Source organism: Protomyctophum parallelum (genome assembly GCF_964188405.1).
Source record: "Protomyctophum parallelum genome assembly, chromosome: 6".
NCBI lineage: Eukaryota > Metazoa > Chordata > Actinopteri > Myctophiformes > Myctophidae > Protomyctophum > Protomyctophum parallelum.
The window spans coordinates 3325738-3340435 of NC_139701.1; the positions used below are offsets into that span (position 1 = coordinate 3325738).

At 50.4% G+C, this 14698-nt stretch overlaps 1 protein-coding gene across 1 annotated transcript in view; it reads left to right on the top strand.

Moving 5' to 3' along the window:
- The window catches only part of adgrl2a (adhesion G protein-coupled receptor L2a), a 113105-nt gene that overhangs the window by 61229 nt on the left and 37178 nt on the right, over positions 1-14698 (top strand). The window contains 2 exon segments of the mRNA XM_083768050.1: positions 3756-4556; positions 5626-5684. Coding sequence (XP_083624176.1) covers positions 3756-4556; positions 5626-5684 — 860 coding nt within the window.

A 14698-nucleotide genomic window follows, 5' to 3' on the forward strand; every position in this document is an offset into this window, starting at 1 on the left:
CCGAAAGGCAAATAGCCTCGTAGTTTATTAAAGTAAAGGTACAGAGCGGATTGGATTAAGATGGAACATAGCAATAATGATGTCATGAATCAGTCTTAGAGCAGGAAAGCAGAGGTGCGTGGTGACAATGGAAGAGGGATTTTGGGTGGTTGGAAAAGAGGGGTTTTGGGGTTGTTGGGTGTCTTGTTTAGTTTCTTTTCTATACTGTGATGTTCAACTGTTACTGACTCTTCTTCCCTTCCCTTGTGCAATCTGCAGGACACCTCCTAGTCCTGGCCACCCTGATTAATTCTCTTCTTCCACTGAGCGGTTTCTGATCACAATGATTGCCTTTCCCTTTCCCCACCCTTTTTTTCTTTCTTTCTTTCCTTTTTGTTTGTTTTTATTGTATTTCTACTAACCCACTCTTTCTTTTCAGATTTCCACCTCTCTCTCCTTTTCTTCCATCTCTGTTTCTCTCCCTTGGTCTTTCGTCTTCTCTTCTATCTGGCCGGCGCAGCTTCTGGGAAGTGGACCGTTGTTAATTTGTTTACTTCTCCTCGCTGTTTGATGTCTTAGGTATCTGTGGTTCCCTCAAATGACTTCTGCAGAGTGCCATGCATTACTTGTGCTGCCTTCTACAGCATGATTTTTCTCTCTTCTTCTCTTTTGCTGTCAATAGAGGCATGCCTGTTTTAACATTTTGATCACTTGACTGGATTTAAAAAACAAACAAGTTCTCTAAACGTGCATGTCATCCCTCCCCCGTTCAAACAAATGCTAAATATATTACAAAATAAGGCTTCTCTAACAACGATAGTAGGCATTTTTTAATTACATTTTCGGGCAATCGTGTGTTTTTCATTTGCCATCTTTTTCTCTCTCTCTTAAATTGTGCTAATGTTATTCGCTTCACCGCCACTAGCTTACTTTACACAGTGAAGTGTAAACACTTCAACGTTTAAGGACCTTGTTTTAAAAAAAAGGGCCTAATACAAAATGTATGCAACAAATCAAGCACAGTGTTTACCCTGGAACTCAGGATACACAGTTCAACTGTGAGTAAAAGCCACCTGATGTGGTTTTGCTACCGTGATTTAGGGCCATTATCAACTTCCTTGATGAGTGCAAAGAAAATACACAACCCATAAGCTAGACGGCTTTTCTTTTTTATAGCCTACACTACAGTACATCACTGTATTTCACAGTCACATATTTACTTGATGCCATTGTTCTCACATGGTAAATTAGTGTAACGGTACAATACAATATTGTATCTTTCAACCGCTTATTTTAGTGCTTGGCCTAGTGGCCTACCTTTTAGCTATCCGAAACACAATTTGGCTTCATCACTTGTGGTATTAATTATCAATGTTACTGAAAGCAGGTTTGGTGTACTACAGTATACCCTTTGAACCAAGGTCAAATTTCCCTAAAGTATGTTGGGGCTAAGTTGAACATTTAACAGATATAGATACTGTAAGCTAGTGAACATTATGCGCTAAGGAAAGCATGACCGGGATGGTGAAATTGCTTCCGTTGGATTAAGATTGTGTTGGATGATAGAGCAAACGAGGAGCTACAGTCAGATATACTGTATTCAGCTATCACTATGAACCTGGCTATTCCACCTGGAGTTAGGCAATGGGTGTATAAGAAGATATCACACGTTTATTTTATTTTTAATAATGTAACTTCCTTGGACAAACCGTTGAAGCTACAGATATAAGCAACCAGCTAAATAATATAAAATGGGACCATATTATAGTAGAAATATGTAACAACCTTTATTTTTTTAACACTATGACAAGTTTTTATTTTTTACTTTTTAAAATCATACCATGATTTGCTGACTCATAATGTAATAATGGTCAAACCCATCCTTAACATTCAAGCAGATTTATTTGTCACCTGCTCATAAGAGTATGTGCAGTCAAATGCCATGCTCTGCCAGAGCATGGCATTTGTACACATTACATGTTAACTTGCTATATTATAGCGAGTTAACATGTAATGTGTACAAATAAAGCACTAATCCGTATATTGATTGATTAGAATTGTTTGAGTGTGGATCATATATGTTTTGTGCTAAAAATGTTGCACTAATTACCAGGCAGGCTCTGTCATACCGTATACAATCTGTCAGAAATGTTCTTGTCTACAGGACAAACTAACATTGAAGATAATTTTTTTGTCACAAGCTAAACTAATTTAGAGTATATTGATGGTTTTGCCATCAATGATGAACATTACATTCTCACAGACAGTCGGATGTCCTTCAAATTGTGCCTGACACTAAATCGACCCCTCCTGTTATAAACCAAGCTTAACAGTTGGTCATGATCCCAATGCACGATCAATTAGACTGCTCTCAATGTAAATAACGACTCCTTTTCTCTGAGGCAGGGTGCGTCAGCGGCGTCCCATCTTTCTCTCACCTGTCCTTTTTCCCCTATAGGTCTGCCTGTCTTTGTCCATGTCTCATGTTTCTTGCATTATGTAATCTTAGCGATTAATTCATACTAATCTCTTTTTCTTCCCTTGCACCCCTTTCATTCTCTCTTCCAACGCTTAAAATAGAAGTGGAGCAAAAAGGTAAATAAACAGACTGACACGATCCAAACCCTAGCTCCTTGTTTTTGTGGCATCTGGTTGTAAACCTTTATATCTTCCCATAGTGGCCCCCGACAAAGATCACATAGTATAATACAGTATCTCCCAGTATACCCCTATTGTAATGCTAATGGTTAACGTAATGCTACATGGGGAATGAGACGGGGCATAAACATAAAACACATTCTAAAGATGATACGACCACGTACAGTAAGCAGCCTATAAGATGTAAGTGGGGGCATACAGGCTGCAGTCCGTGGGGAGTTTCTATCGTCATAACCCCTGGATGCTTTTTGCTTGTCAGCAGAATCCCATACACACCGCCTGGCTTCCCAGTCTTCCATAGCATGCCATGGTAACTGTGTTTCTATGGGGCTTTTTTTCCTCCAAGCTATCGCTTTCTATACACTCTCGTTTCCTCTCAGCCCCGTCCGCCTTTTCCTCTTCTCTATCTCGCCCCACCCTGTTATTCTTTCTTGACCACTTTCTGCTCCTCTCTCTGACGGTTCTTAGATCTCTGTGCGCCTCAGAGAAGCTCCCCCCCCAACCCCCCCAACCCCCCTACCGCCACCCGCACCCACTGAGACAGTTGTTTCAAAATGTGACATTTGCACCACACTCGATAATGACAAGCCTCTCAGGTACATAACACAGTACCTAAGCACAACCTGCCCCCGTGCACACTGCCAGACTCTGATGACTCCTGCTCCCTCGTAGCCTCTCCCATCTTGTTGACGAGTGACTTTAGCGTGCTGCTTTTTTTGTTTACAGGACAAAATTTGATTGAGTTTTTTATTTTAATCTTAATTTACTTGGTCCCCCCCCCTTCATTTCTGTTCTAACAGTTAATGTCTATGCAGCGAGGCTTGTGTTCGTTTCAGACTATCTGCTTAACAACTTTCTTTGTTCTTCCTATGCACACAAACCAAACTCCCCATAAGTGCTGGTGAACATTGGCCATAGCTGTTAGTCATCTTTCGGCCGCTCTTACGGGTGCCTGTACCCACAATCCCCTACTCTACCTGGACCTACTCTACCTAACCCGTAAAACCAAACGAAGACACTAGAGATTACACTGAGTTTCATTATTGTTCCACGTTGTTTTGCTGCCACTGTGTTTAACCTGTGTGTGTTTCTTATGTCTACTCTTCTCCCATCACTAGTTTTTGTTTGTCCTGGGACTCTGAAAGCCGTTGGAGACCCTTCCTTTCTCTTTGAAGCGGAGCAGCAAGCCGGCGCCTGGTGCAAAGACCCGCTGCAGGCCGGCGACAAAATCTACTTCATGCCCTGGACTCCCTACAGGACAGACACTCTCATTGAGTACAACTCCCTGGACGACTTCCAGAGCGCCCGGCAGACCATCACCTACAAACTGCCCCACCGCGTGGACGGCACGGGCTTCGTGGTGTACGACGGCGCCGTGTTTTTCAACAAGGAGCGCACGCGCAACATCGTCAAGTTCGACCTGCGGACTCGAATCAAGAGCGGCGAGGCCATCATCAACAACGCCAACTACCACGACACGTCGCCCTACAAGTGGGGCGGCAAGACGGACATCGACCTGGCGGTGGACGAGAACGGCCTGTGGGTGATCTACGCCACGGAGCAGAACAACGGCATGGTGGTGATCAGCCAGCTCAACCCCTACACGCTGCGCTTCGAGGCCACGTGGGACACCACCTACGACAAGCGCTCGGCCTCCAACGCCTTCATGGTGTGCGGCGTGCTGTACGTGGTCCGCTCCACGTACGAGGACAACGAGAGCGAGGTCAGCAAGAGCCTGATCGACTACGTGTACAACACCAAGCAGAACCGCGGGGAGTACGTGGATATCCACTTTCCCAACCAGTACCAGTACATCGCGGCCGTGGATTACAACCCGCGAGATAACCAGCTGTACGTGTGGAATAATTTTTACATCCTGAGATACAACCTGGAGTTCGGCCCGCCAGATCCAGGACATGGTAAGCATACCCCGCCCATCCATCCCTTACCCACTTGCACCTCCCACTTTCTCTGCACACACAATCATGGGAAAATGCATTTTTCTTGTTTTTTCTTCTTTTTTTATTTAATTATTTTTAGTCCTATTAAGTGCGTCTTACCTACTATCATCCGTGTGTCAAGTGTCAAGGCTGACTGATTTTTAATTTAGAATCTAATATGTGCTAGATATGTTACGGAAGCTTTGGAGTGTAGAAAAGCATCTCACGGGGCGAAGTGAGCGGAGCTTGGCAGTAAACAACACCTCAAAGCCAGTTAGCTATCATAAGGGATCAGCGTCTGGGGGATTTGGGTAGGTTTTTACCGCGCTGGCGTTCCCCGAGTCCCCCCTGCACCGAGGCCCATGGGAGCGCTGCGAGCGCATCCTGCTGCCGACCTGAGAGAAAGGAGGTAAGACGGAGAGAAGGCAGGTGGATACGTATAGCCTCGATATACAGTACGTGCCCAAACAGGTACAAAGGCTGGCCTGGGGCAAGGATACGTCATTCCCCTCGGTGATGGTGCTGAACTGCCAAATCCCCATCGGCTGTTAAATAAACATTTCATACTCTTGAGGGTGGAGTGCGAGGAGTCAAGGCCCCGCCTGAGAGAGAGAGCGAGAGAGGAGGAGAGGAGGGTTAGAAGAGAAGGCTAAGCAAAACACCAGGGAGAAGAGGGATCAATCATGCCGGGTCACGTCAGCTACGCATGTTTTTAATTTAACTGTCAAGAAGAGCCGAGATGAGACTGGGCCCAGACGTGCGATAGTCTTTAGATTTGAGAATACAGTATAATAACTGTAATTATACTAATCCCCTTCTCACCCACAGTCCTAAGTCAGTGTAGTGCATGCCGCCGTTAGTGAAGAGCTACAGAGGTCACGGAACCTTCGCGCAGATTATCCCACGGCTCAATATTTATTAATGTATTTGCTTTGCCCACTTTGGTAGTGATAGTCCTGGGCGGCTGCTAAATTGGGTTCAGCCAACAGTGTCACTCTGCTTAGAGTGTGAGCTTTTAGTGTGACAAAAGTGTGAACTTTCCAAGCAGACCTCATTGGTAATTGGTATGCAGAGCAGGCTGCGCCAAACGCAAGTACAGTGATCAAGGCGAGCAAGTTGAAAAATCCCCTTATTTATATGCCCAGATGTAACACATTTGGAGTTTTTTTTCCCCTCCAACAATAACAAAGCTACTGTTAGGTTTCTGATTAAATATCTGTTGTATTACATGAAAATGGCAGTTTTTGCAGTGAAGCTGTGTGTGTGTGTGTGTGTGTGTGTGTGTGTGTGTGTGTGTGTGTCAGACAATTATCTAATCATTTATCAGACACTCAACACAGAGTTTATAATAAGTTGGGTGACAATGGTTACAGACAGAAGTATAAATTAGGTCTGTTTCACTTTTACCAAAAACATTTCCAGTGTGCAAACAGCTTGCCAGGCCAGGCGCAGACTGTGTTGAGCACAGCTGGTGTGAATTTCTGAGAAAGGGCTGGCAGCACGCTCAATCGATATATTCACCTGTTGAATGCACATTGATTACTTATACCAAAAATCTCTGAAATGAGACCATATGTTGTGTGTCTGAGAGACACTCCCCGATTGTTGTCTCCACTGACAGTCAATACTCAGTCAAGCCTATTGTCTACTTAACCACTTAATCCCTATTATTTCATGGTAAAATGACTAGTGAAAATAGCACACCACACATTGCATTGTGATGCATTGTGATGCTTGAAGATCTGCTATTTCCGCGATCCTAACCTACTACAGATTGAACAAAACTCAGTTCATCAGTATCCATTATGTCTTCTCAGTGGGGCTGAACAGGAATTGACCGTTGGCAGATGCAGGGAGTGAGGAAGACGATTCTTTGCTTCTCCCCAAATCTTGTTTAATAGCATTTTCACGAGGGGGTGTGTAGTCACAGCCCCATAGCCAGAATGGTGGTTCTATGGGATCTGTGGTTACGGTAAAAATGTATAATAACTGCATACTGATTAGATGCTCTGCTAAAAAGCCCAATGAACAAAGCAGAGCATCTAACCAGTGTGTGTGTGAGGAGGACCTTAAAGGAGCATTCAGTGATTTGGGTGATTTGGAAAACCCTCCGGTCCGCCCCTTTGACCAAAAATAGGGATGCCAGGTTGAACGTGTTTACGTATATTGTGCCGTGTGTGTGTATGTATGCCTCTTATTTGTTGCCATGTCGGCTATATTGCGAAGACCGAACGCTAACGTCTGAACGGCGTGAGGACGCAGCTCGCTCGCTCAACTTGACAAATGACTCATGGACCTGGCGCTGCGCCGGGCCTGACTAATGTGTGTTGAGTTGCAGTCGATGAGGGAGACGGAGAATGGTCCAAGATGATCATCAGGATGTCAATACTGTTGTCCGCCCACACGGCTGATGTTGACATATAAATGATGGCACTTTCTTCTCGGCTGTCACTAAAAGCTCTCCCTCATATCCTGATGACGTGCTCAGTTCAGAGAGGGTCACGTTCACTTCACAGACGTGAAGCCAGCAGACAGTTTCCTTGTAGGATTGACGTCTAAATGTGTAATTGCTGTTTTGTACAGTCTTAAAGAGTATATGTACATAATAACAATGCTTATGCCTTAATCGTGAGTTATATCCCTTCACATCACATGTATATGCACGTGTGTCTGCCCAGGTTCACATGCAACCTCCACACACGCACGCATGCACGCACACACACACGCGCGCGCACACATACATCACACTCACCAATACCACCTCACCCACACAGGATTAAACAGGCTTCAACAGGAATCTAGGTACGTAGTTCTGAAGAGTTATTATTAAGATGTTTATGCATCCAGTAAGCATCCGCTCTCCTACAGAGCCTGGTCCCGTTAATATTGCATAATTACTTACCGTGTAAAATTATGCTCTTTTTTTTTTTACTTTTTTTTCTCTCAGTACAATCTGCAAGCTTCCAGCTGCAAGGTCAAAACCGATGCTCCCAACTAGACTCACTTTTAATGATTACAACATTAGAGTAAAGCCCTCAACAAGCCTAGCCCACAGCCGCTACAAACGATGGGGAGAGCAGGAGGCCAGACACAGATAACCAGAAAAACAAATAACACTGTCAACCCTGCTTGTAGTTTAATGATGGCTTTATCAGACTGCTAGATATTGTACAACATGAGTTCTCAGGCTCCACTGGAAGAAGAAGATAGGGAATGACTCTGTTGTCCTTGAGCGGACTGGGGGCGGTCACTGCGTTATCGTTGGGTGGTGCCCCGTATGGGAGGAGCCATGATGGGTGGGGGCCCGGGGGGTGGGGGGGGGTTCGTGCAGGAAGGAGCAGACGGTGCTAAGTGGCCAGTATTTGCAGAGCGCAGCATGTGGCTGGCAGCATCATGTAGGACCACACGATAACTGTTTTGGCTGTGATGGCCAGTCACAAGGTAGTACACACAGCATTAAGAATTAATTAAAAGGCCATTCTCTCTCTCTCTCTCTCTCTCTCTCTCTCTCTCTGACCGTGCGCGTGCACACACACACACACACACACACACAGTCACGCAGAGACACACACACACACACACACACACACACACACACACACAGAGAGAGAGCACTATCTCAGTGACGCCTCTTGTCACATGCTTTGCCGTGTCATGGAAGTGGAACGTAATCAGATATAAGTGTTGTCTGCGTCAGACACTTGGGTTCTTGTCAAGTCCAATAATGTTTCTCAGTGTTGAGAGTAGACCGGATCAGCTCCTGTACTGGGGGAGGGCGTGGGGTCGCGTCCAACAAGCAGCTCTATGCCGAAAGTGGAAGTTAATTGGGTCACTACTATGTCCCTCTCCTGGCATACTGTAACCAATAAGCTTTTGTCTCTGTCGCAGAATACTGCCAGAACTACTCTGTCTGTGGCTTTGCGCCTGTTTTCTGTCCCATATACGGGCTCGTGAAGAGACATATTCCTCTCGCATCTCCTAAGTGAGATGATTAAATTGATTTAAATGAGATGTTCCGCATGAAAAACTCATTATGCGTTTGTTGCGGGCCGTTTATTCATGCCAAGTGGCGGCGTGTGGGCCTCAAATCACAGCGTAAGCATCTAATAACAACGTTTCTATAGGGTAAAAATGCACAGGCAAGGCCCATCCACCAGCCTCAATGGGACAGGTGAGCTTGGGAAACCTTGGTATTCGTCCCCCGTCGCAGCACGGAAGATTGTGTATCGATCCCAACATGAAAGCTTCCGGCGCTGTAGTATCCGCCCACTGGAGTCGACAACCACCTCCTTAATTGTTCAGATGTCGATACATTTGCATGCAATTTCAATCTGTTGCCAACGCACACCTCAAATTACACATTCGCAAGTGGGGGCTTGTGAGACGGGAGGGAATGACCCAATTTGTTTGAAATTATAAGGCACGCCGAGCTGACACGATACGCCAATTATAATCTTCCCAGTCTCTGCGTGTGGTTGGTCAGGACAGCACAGCGCCCTGCGTTATTGGAAGTGCTGGCGTTGATGCGCTCGCTGACGCTCTCTCGGCTGTTGCAGAATGATGCTCATGAGCTGTGCACGTTAACAAAGTCCCCCGGCAGAACGCACTCCGTCCCATGGCGTCGGGCACATTCGTTCGCAGCTTCTCCGTAACATCGTCATGATTCCTTTGATCTGTTTCTGCGCCTCTGCAGCGCTGGCGTACAGCTCGGCTCATTGGGAATTAAAAATGTGTGCATGGCTACAATTACAGAGAGATGAGAAGAGCGTAGGAGACAATGAACAGAGAGAGAGAGAGATGCGGCCCCTATATATTCCTTATATAAGGCTCAGAGGGTTTTGATTCCCCTTCATAAATATGCATAACGCGTGTCCTTGAAATGCCAAATGATGGTTGCAAGATGCCATGCTTAAAAGCACTGTCATATGTTCTTACAGTATACTCCCTCCATGGGACATATTACACATGAGCAACACATGGTGAGGGCCTATATGAGGCCCTTCACAGGTGGTGAGGGCCTATATGTGGCCCTTCACAGGGCCATGGTGAGGGCCTATATGAGGCCCTTCACAGGTGGTGAGGGCCTATATGTGGCCCTTCACAGGGCCATGGTGAGGGCCTATATGAGGCCCTTCACAGGGCCATGGTGAGGGCCTATATGAGGCCCTTCACAGGGCCATGGTGAGGGCCTATATGTGGCGGGGAGGGCCTATATGAGGCCCTTCACAGGGCCATGGGGAGGGCCTATATGAGGCCCTTCACAGGGGGCCATGGTGAGGGCCTATATGTGGCCCTTCACAGGGCCATGGTGAGGGCCTATATGTGGCCCTTCACAGGGCCATGGTGAGGGCCTATATGTGGCCCTTCACAGGGCCATGGTGAGGGCCTATATGTGGCCCTTCACAGGGCCATGGTGAGGGCCTATATGAGGCCCTTCACAGGGGGCCATGGTGAGGGCCTATATGTGGCCCTTCACAGGGGGCCATGGTGAGGGCCTATATGAGGCCCTTCACAGGGCCATGGTGAGGGCCTATATGAGGCCCTTCACAGGGGGCCATGGTGAGGGCCTATATGAGGCCCTTCACAGGGCCATGGTGAGGGCCTATATGTGGCCCTTCACAGGGGGCCATGGTGAGGGCCTATATGTGGCCCTTCACAGGGCCATGGTGAGGGCCTATATGTGGCCCTTCACAGGGCCATGGTGAGGGCCTATATGTGGCCCTTCACAGGGCCATGGTGAGGGCCTATATGTGGCCCTTCACAGGGCCATGGTGAGGGCCTATATGAGGCCCTTCACAGGGCCATGGTGAGGGCCTATATGTGGCCCTTCACAGGGCCATGGTGAGGGCCTATATGAGGCCCTTCACAGGGCCATGGTGAGGGCCTATATGTGGCCCTTCACAGGGCCATGGTGAGGGCCTATATGTGGCCCTTCACAGGGCCATGGTGAGGGCCTATATGTGGCCCTTCACAGGGCCATGGTGAGGGCCTATATGTGGCCCTTCACAGGGCCATGGTGAGGGCCTATATGAGGCCCTTCACAGGGCCATGGTGAGGGCCTATATGTGGCCCTTCACAGGGCCATGGTGAGGGCCTATATGTGGCCCTTCACAGGGGGCCATGGTGAGGGCCTATATGTGGCCCTTCACAGGGCCATGGTGAGGGCCTATATGAGGCCCTTCACAGGGCCATGGTGAGGGCCTATATGTGGCCCTTCACAGGGCCATGGTGAGGGCCTATATGTGGCCCTTCACAGGGGGCCATGGTGAGGGCCTATATGTGGCCCTTCACAGGGCCATGGTGAGGGCCTATATGAGGCCCTTCACAGGGCCATGGTGAGGGCCTATATGAGGCCCTTCACAGGGCCATGGTGAGGGCCTATATGAGGCCCTTCACAGGGCCATGGTGAGGGCCTATATGAGGCCCTTCACAGGGCCATGGTGAGGGCCTATATGTGGCCCTTCACAGGGCCATGGTGAGGGCCTATATGTGGCCCTTCACAGGGGGCCATGGTGAGGGCCTATATGAGGCCCTTCACAGGGCCATGGTGAGGGCCTATATGTGGCCCTTCACAGGGCCATGGTGAGGGCCTATATGAGGCCCTTCACAGGGCCATGGTGAGGGCCTATATGTGGCCCTTCACAGGGCCATGGTGAGGGCCTATATGTGGCCCTTCCCAGGGCCATGGTGAGGGCCTATATGAGGCCCTTCACAGGGCCATGGTGAGGGCCTATATGTGGCCCTTCAAAGGGCCATGGTGAGGGCCTATATGTGGCCCTTCACAGGGGGCCATGGTGAGGGCCTATATGTGGCCCTTCACAGGGCCATGGTGAGGGCCTATATGAGGCCCTTCACAGGGCCATGGTGAGGGCCTATATGTGGCCCTTCACAGGGCCATGGTGAGGGCCTATATGTGGCCCTTCACAGGGCCATGGTGAGGGCCTATATGAGGCCCTTCACAGGGCCATGGTGAGGGCCTATATGTGGCCCTTCACAGGGCCATGGTGAGGGCCTATATGAGGCCCTTCACAGGGCCATGGTGAGGGCCTATATGTGGCCCTTCACAGGGCCATGGTGAGGGCCTATATGAGGCCCTTCACAGGGGGCCATGGTGAGGGCCTATATGAGGCCCTTCACAGGGCCATGGTGAGGGCCTATATGTGGCCCTTCACAGGGCCATGGTGAGGGCCTATATGAGGCCCTTCACAGGGCCATGGTGAGGGCCTATATGAGGCCCTTCACAGGGGGTCATGGTGAGGGCCTATATGTGGCCCTTCACAGGGCCATGGTGAGGGCCTATATGTGGCCCTTCACAGGGCCATGGTGAGGGCCTATATGAGGCCCTTCACAGGGGGCCATGGTGAGGGCCTATATGTGGCCCTTCACAGGGCCATGGTGAGGGCCTATATGAGGCCCTTCACAGGGCCATGGTGAGGGCCTATATGAGGCCCTTCACAGGGCCATGGTGAGGGCCTATATGTGGCCCTTCACAGGGCCATGGTGAGGGCCTATATGTGGCCCTTCACAGGGCCATGGTGAGGGCCTATATGTGGCCCTTCACAGGGGGCCATGGTGAGGGCCTATATGTGGCCCTTCACAGGGCCATGGTGAGGGCCTATATGAGGCCCTTCACAGGGCCATGGTGAGGGCCTATATGAGGCCCTTCACAGGGGGCCATGGTGAGGGCCTATATGTGGCCCTTCACAGGGCCATGGTGAGGGCCTATATGAGGCCCTTCACAGGGCCATGGTGAGGGCCTATATGAGGCCCTTCACAGGGCCATGGTGAGGGCCTATATGTGGCCCTTCACAGGGCCATGGTGAGGGCCTATATGTGGCCCTTCACAGGGCCATGGTGAGGGCCTATATGTGGCCCTTCACAGGGCCACGGTGAGGGCCTATATGTGGCCCTTCACAGGGCCATGGTGAGGGCCTATATGAGGCCCTTCACAGGGCCACGGTGAGGGCCTATATGAGGCCCTTCACAGGGCCATGGTGAGGGCCTATATGTGGCCCTTCACAGGGCCATGGTGAGGGCCTATATGTGGCCCTTCACAGGGCCATGGTGAGGGCCTATATGTGGCCCTTCACAGGGCCACGGTGAGGGCCTATATGTGGCCCTTCACAGGGCCATGGTGAGGGCCTATATGAGGCCCTTCACAGGGCCACGGTGAGGGCCTATATGAGGCCCTTCACAGGGCCATGGTGAGGGCCTATATGAGGCCCTTCAAAGGGCCATGGTGAGGGCCTATATGTGGCCCTTCACAGGGCCATGTTGAGGGCCTATATGTGGCCCTTCACAGGGCCATGGTGAGGGCCTATATGTGGCCCTTCACAGGGCCATGGTGAGGGCCTATATGTGGCCCTTCACAGGGGGCCATGGTGAGGGCCTATATGTGGCCCTTCACAGGGGGCCATGGTGAGGGCCTATATGTGGCCCTTCACAGGGCCATGGTGAGGGCCTATATGTGGCCCTTCACAGGGCCATGGTGAGGGCCTATATGTGGCCCTTCACAGGGCCATGGTGAGGGCCTATATGTGGCCCTTCACAGGGCCATGGTGAGGGCCTATATGTGGCCCTTCACAGGGCCATGGTGAGGGCCTATATGTGGCCCTTCACAGGGGGCCATGGTGAGGGCCTATATGTGGCCCTTCACAGGGCCATGGTGAGGGCCTATATGTGGCCCTTCACAGGGCCATGGTGAGGGCCTATATGTGGCCCTTCACAGGGCCATGGTGAGGGCCTATATGAGGCCCTTCACAGGGCCATGGTGAGGGCCTATATGTGGCCCTTCACAGGGCCATGGTGAGGGCCTATATGAGGCCCTTCACAGGGCCATGGTGAGGGCCTATATGTGGCCCTTCACAGGGCCATGGTGAGGGCCTATATGAGGCCCTTCACAGGGCCATGGTGAGGGCCTATATGTGGCCCTTCACAGGGCCATGGTGAGGGCCTATATGTGGCCCTTCACAGGTGGTGAGGGCCTATATGTGGCCCTTCACAGGGCCATGGTGAGGGCCTATATGTGGCCCTTCACAGGGGGCCATGGTGAGGGCCTATATGAGGCCCTTCACAGGGCCATGGTGAGGGCCTATATGTGGCCCTTCACAGGGCCATGGTGAGGGCCTATATGTGGCCCTTCACAGGGCCATGGTGAGGGCCTATATGTGGCCCTTCACAGGGCCATGGTGAGGGCCTATATGTGGCCCTTCACAGGGCCATGGTGAGGGCCTATATGAGGCCCTTCACAGGGCCATGGTGAGGGCCTATATGTGGCCCTTCACAGGGCCATGGTGAGGGCCTATATGTGGCCCTTCACAGGTGGTGAGGGCCTATATGTGGCCCTTCACAGGGCCATGGTGAGGGCCTATATGTGGCCCTTCACAGGGGGCCATGGTGAGGGCCTATATGAGGCCCTTCACAGGGCCATGGTGAGGGCCTATATGTGGCCCTTCACAGGGGGCCATGGTGAGGGCCTATATGAGGCCCTTCACAGGGCCATGGTGAGGGCCTATATGTGGCCCTTCACAGGGCCATGGTGAGGGCCTATATGTGGCCCTTCACAGGGCCATGGTGAGGGCCTATATGTGGCCCTTCACAGGGCCATGGTGAGGGCCTATATGAGGCCCTTCACAGGGCCATGGTGAGGGCCTATATGTGGCCCTTCACAGGTGGTGAGGGCCTATATGTGGCCCTTCACAGGTGGTGAGGGCCTATATGTGGCCCTTCACAGGGCCATGGTGAGGGCCTATATGTGGCCCTTCACAGGGCCATGGTGAGGGCCTATATGTGGCCCTTCATGAGGCCAGACAACCAAGACGGAGACAATGTTAAAAAACGCCACGTTGTTGTTTGTGAACCTGGTGTCGTGAAAGAGAGTGGAATATCGATGTGGACAAATAGCGACTGCTTCTTCTACTTTTGTTCTCCTGTCCCATTGTGCTCTCTCTCTCTCTCTCTCTCTCTCTCTCTCTCTATGTCGATCCGTCTCTCTCTCTCTCTCTCTCTCCCTCTCTCTCTCCCTACCTCTCTCTCTCTCTCTCTCTCTCTCTCTCTCTCTCTCTATGTCGATCCGTCTCTCTCTCTCTCTCTCTCTCTCCCTCTCTCTCTCCCTACCTCTC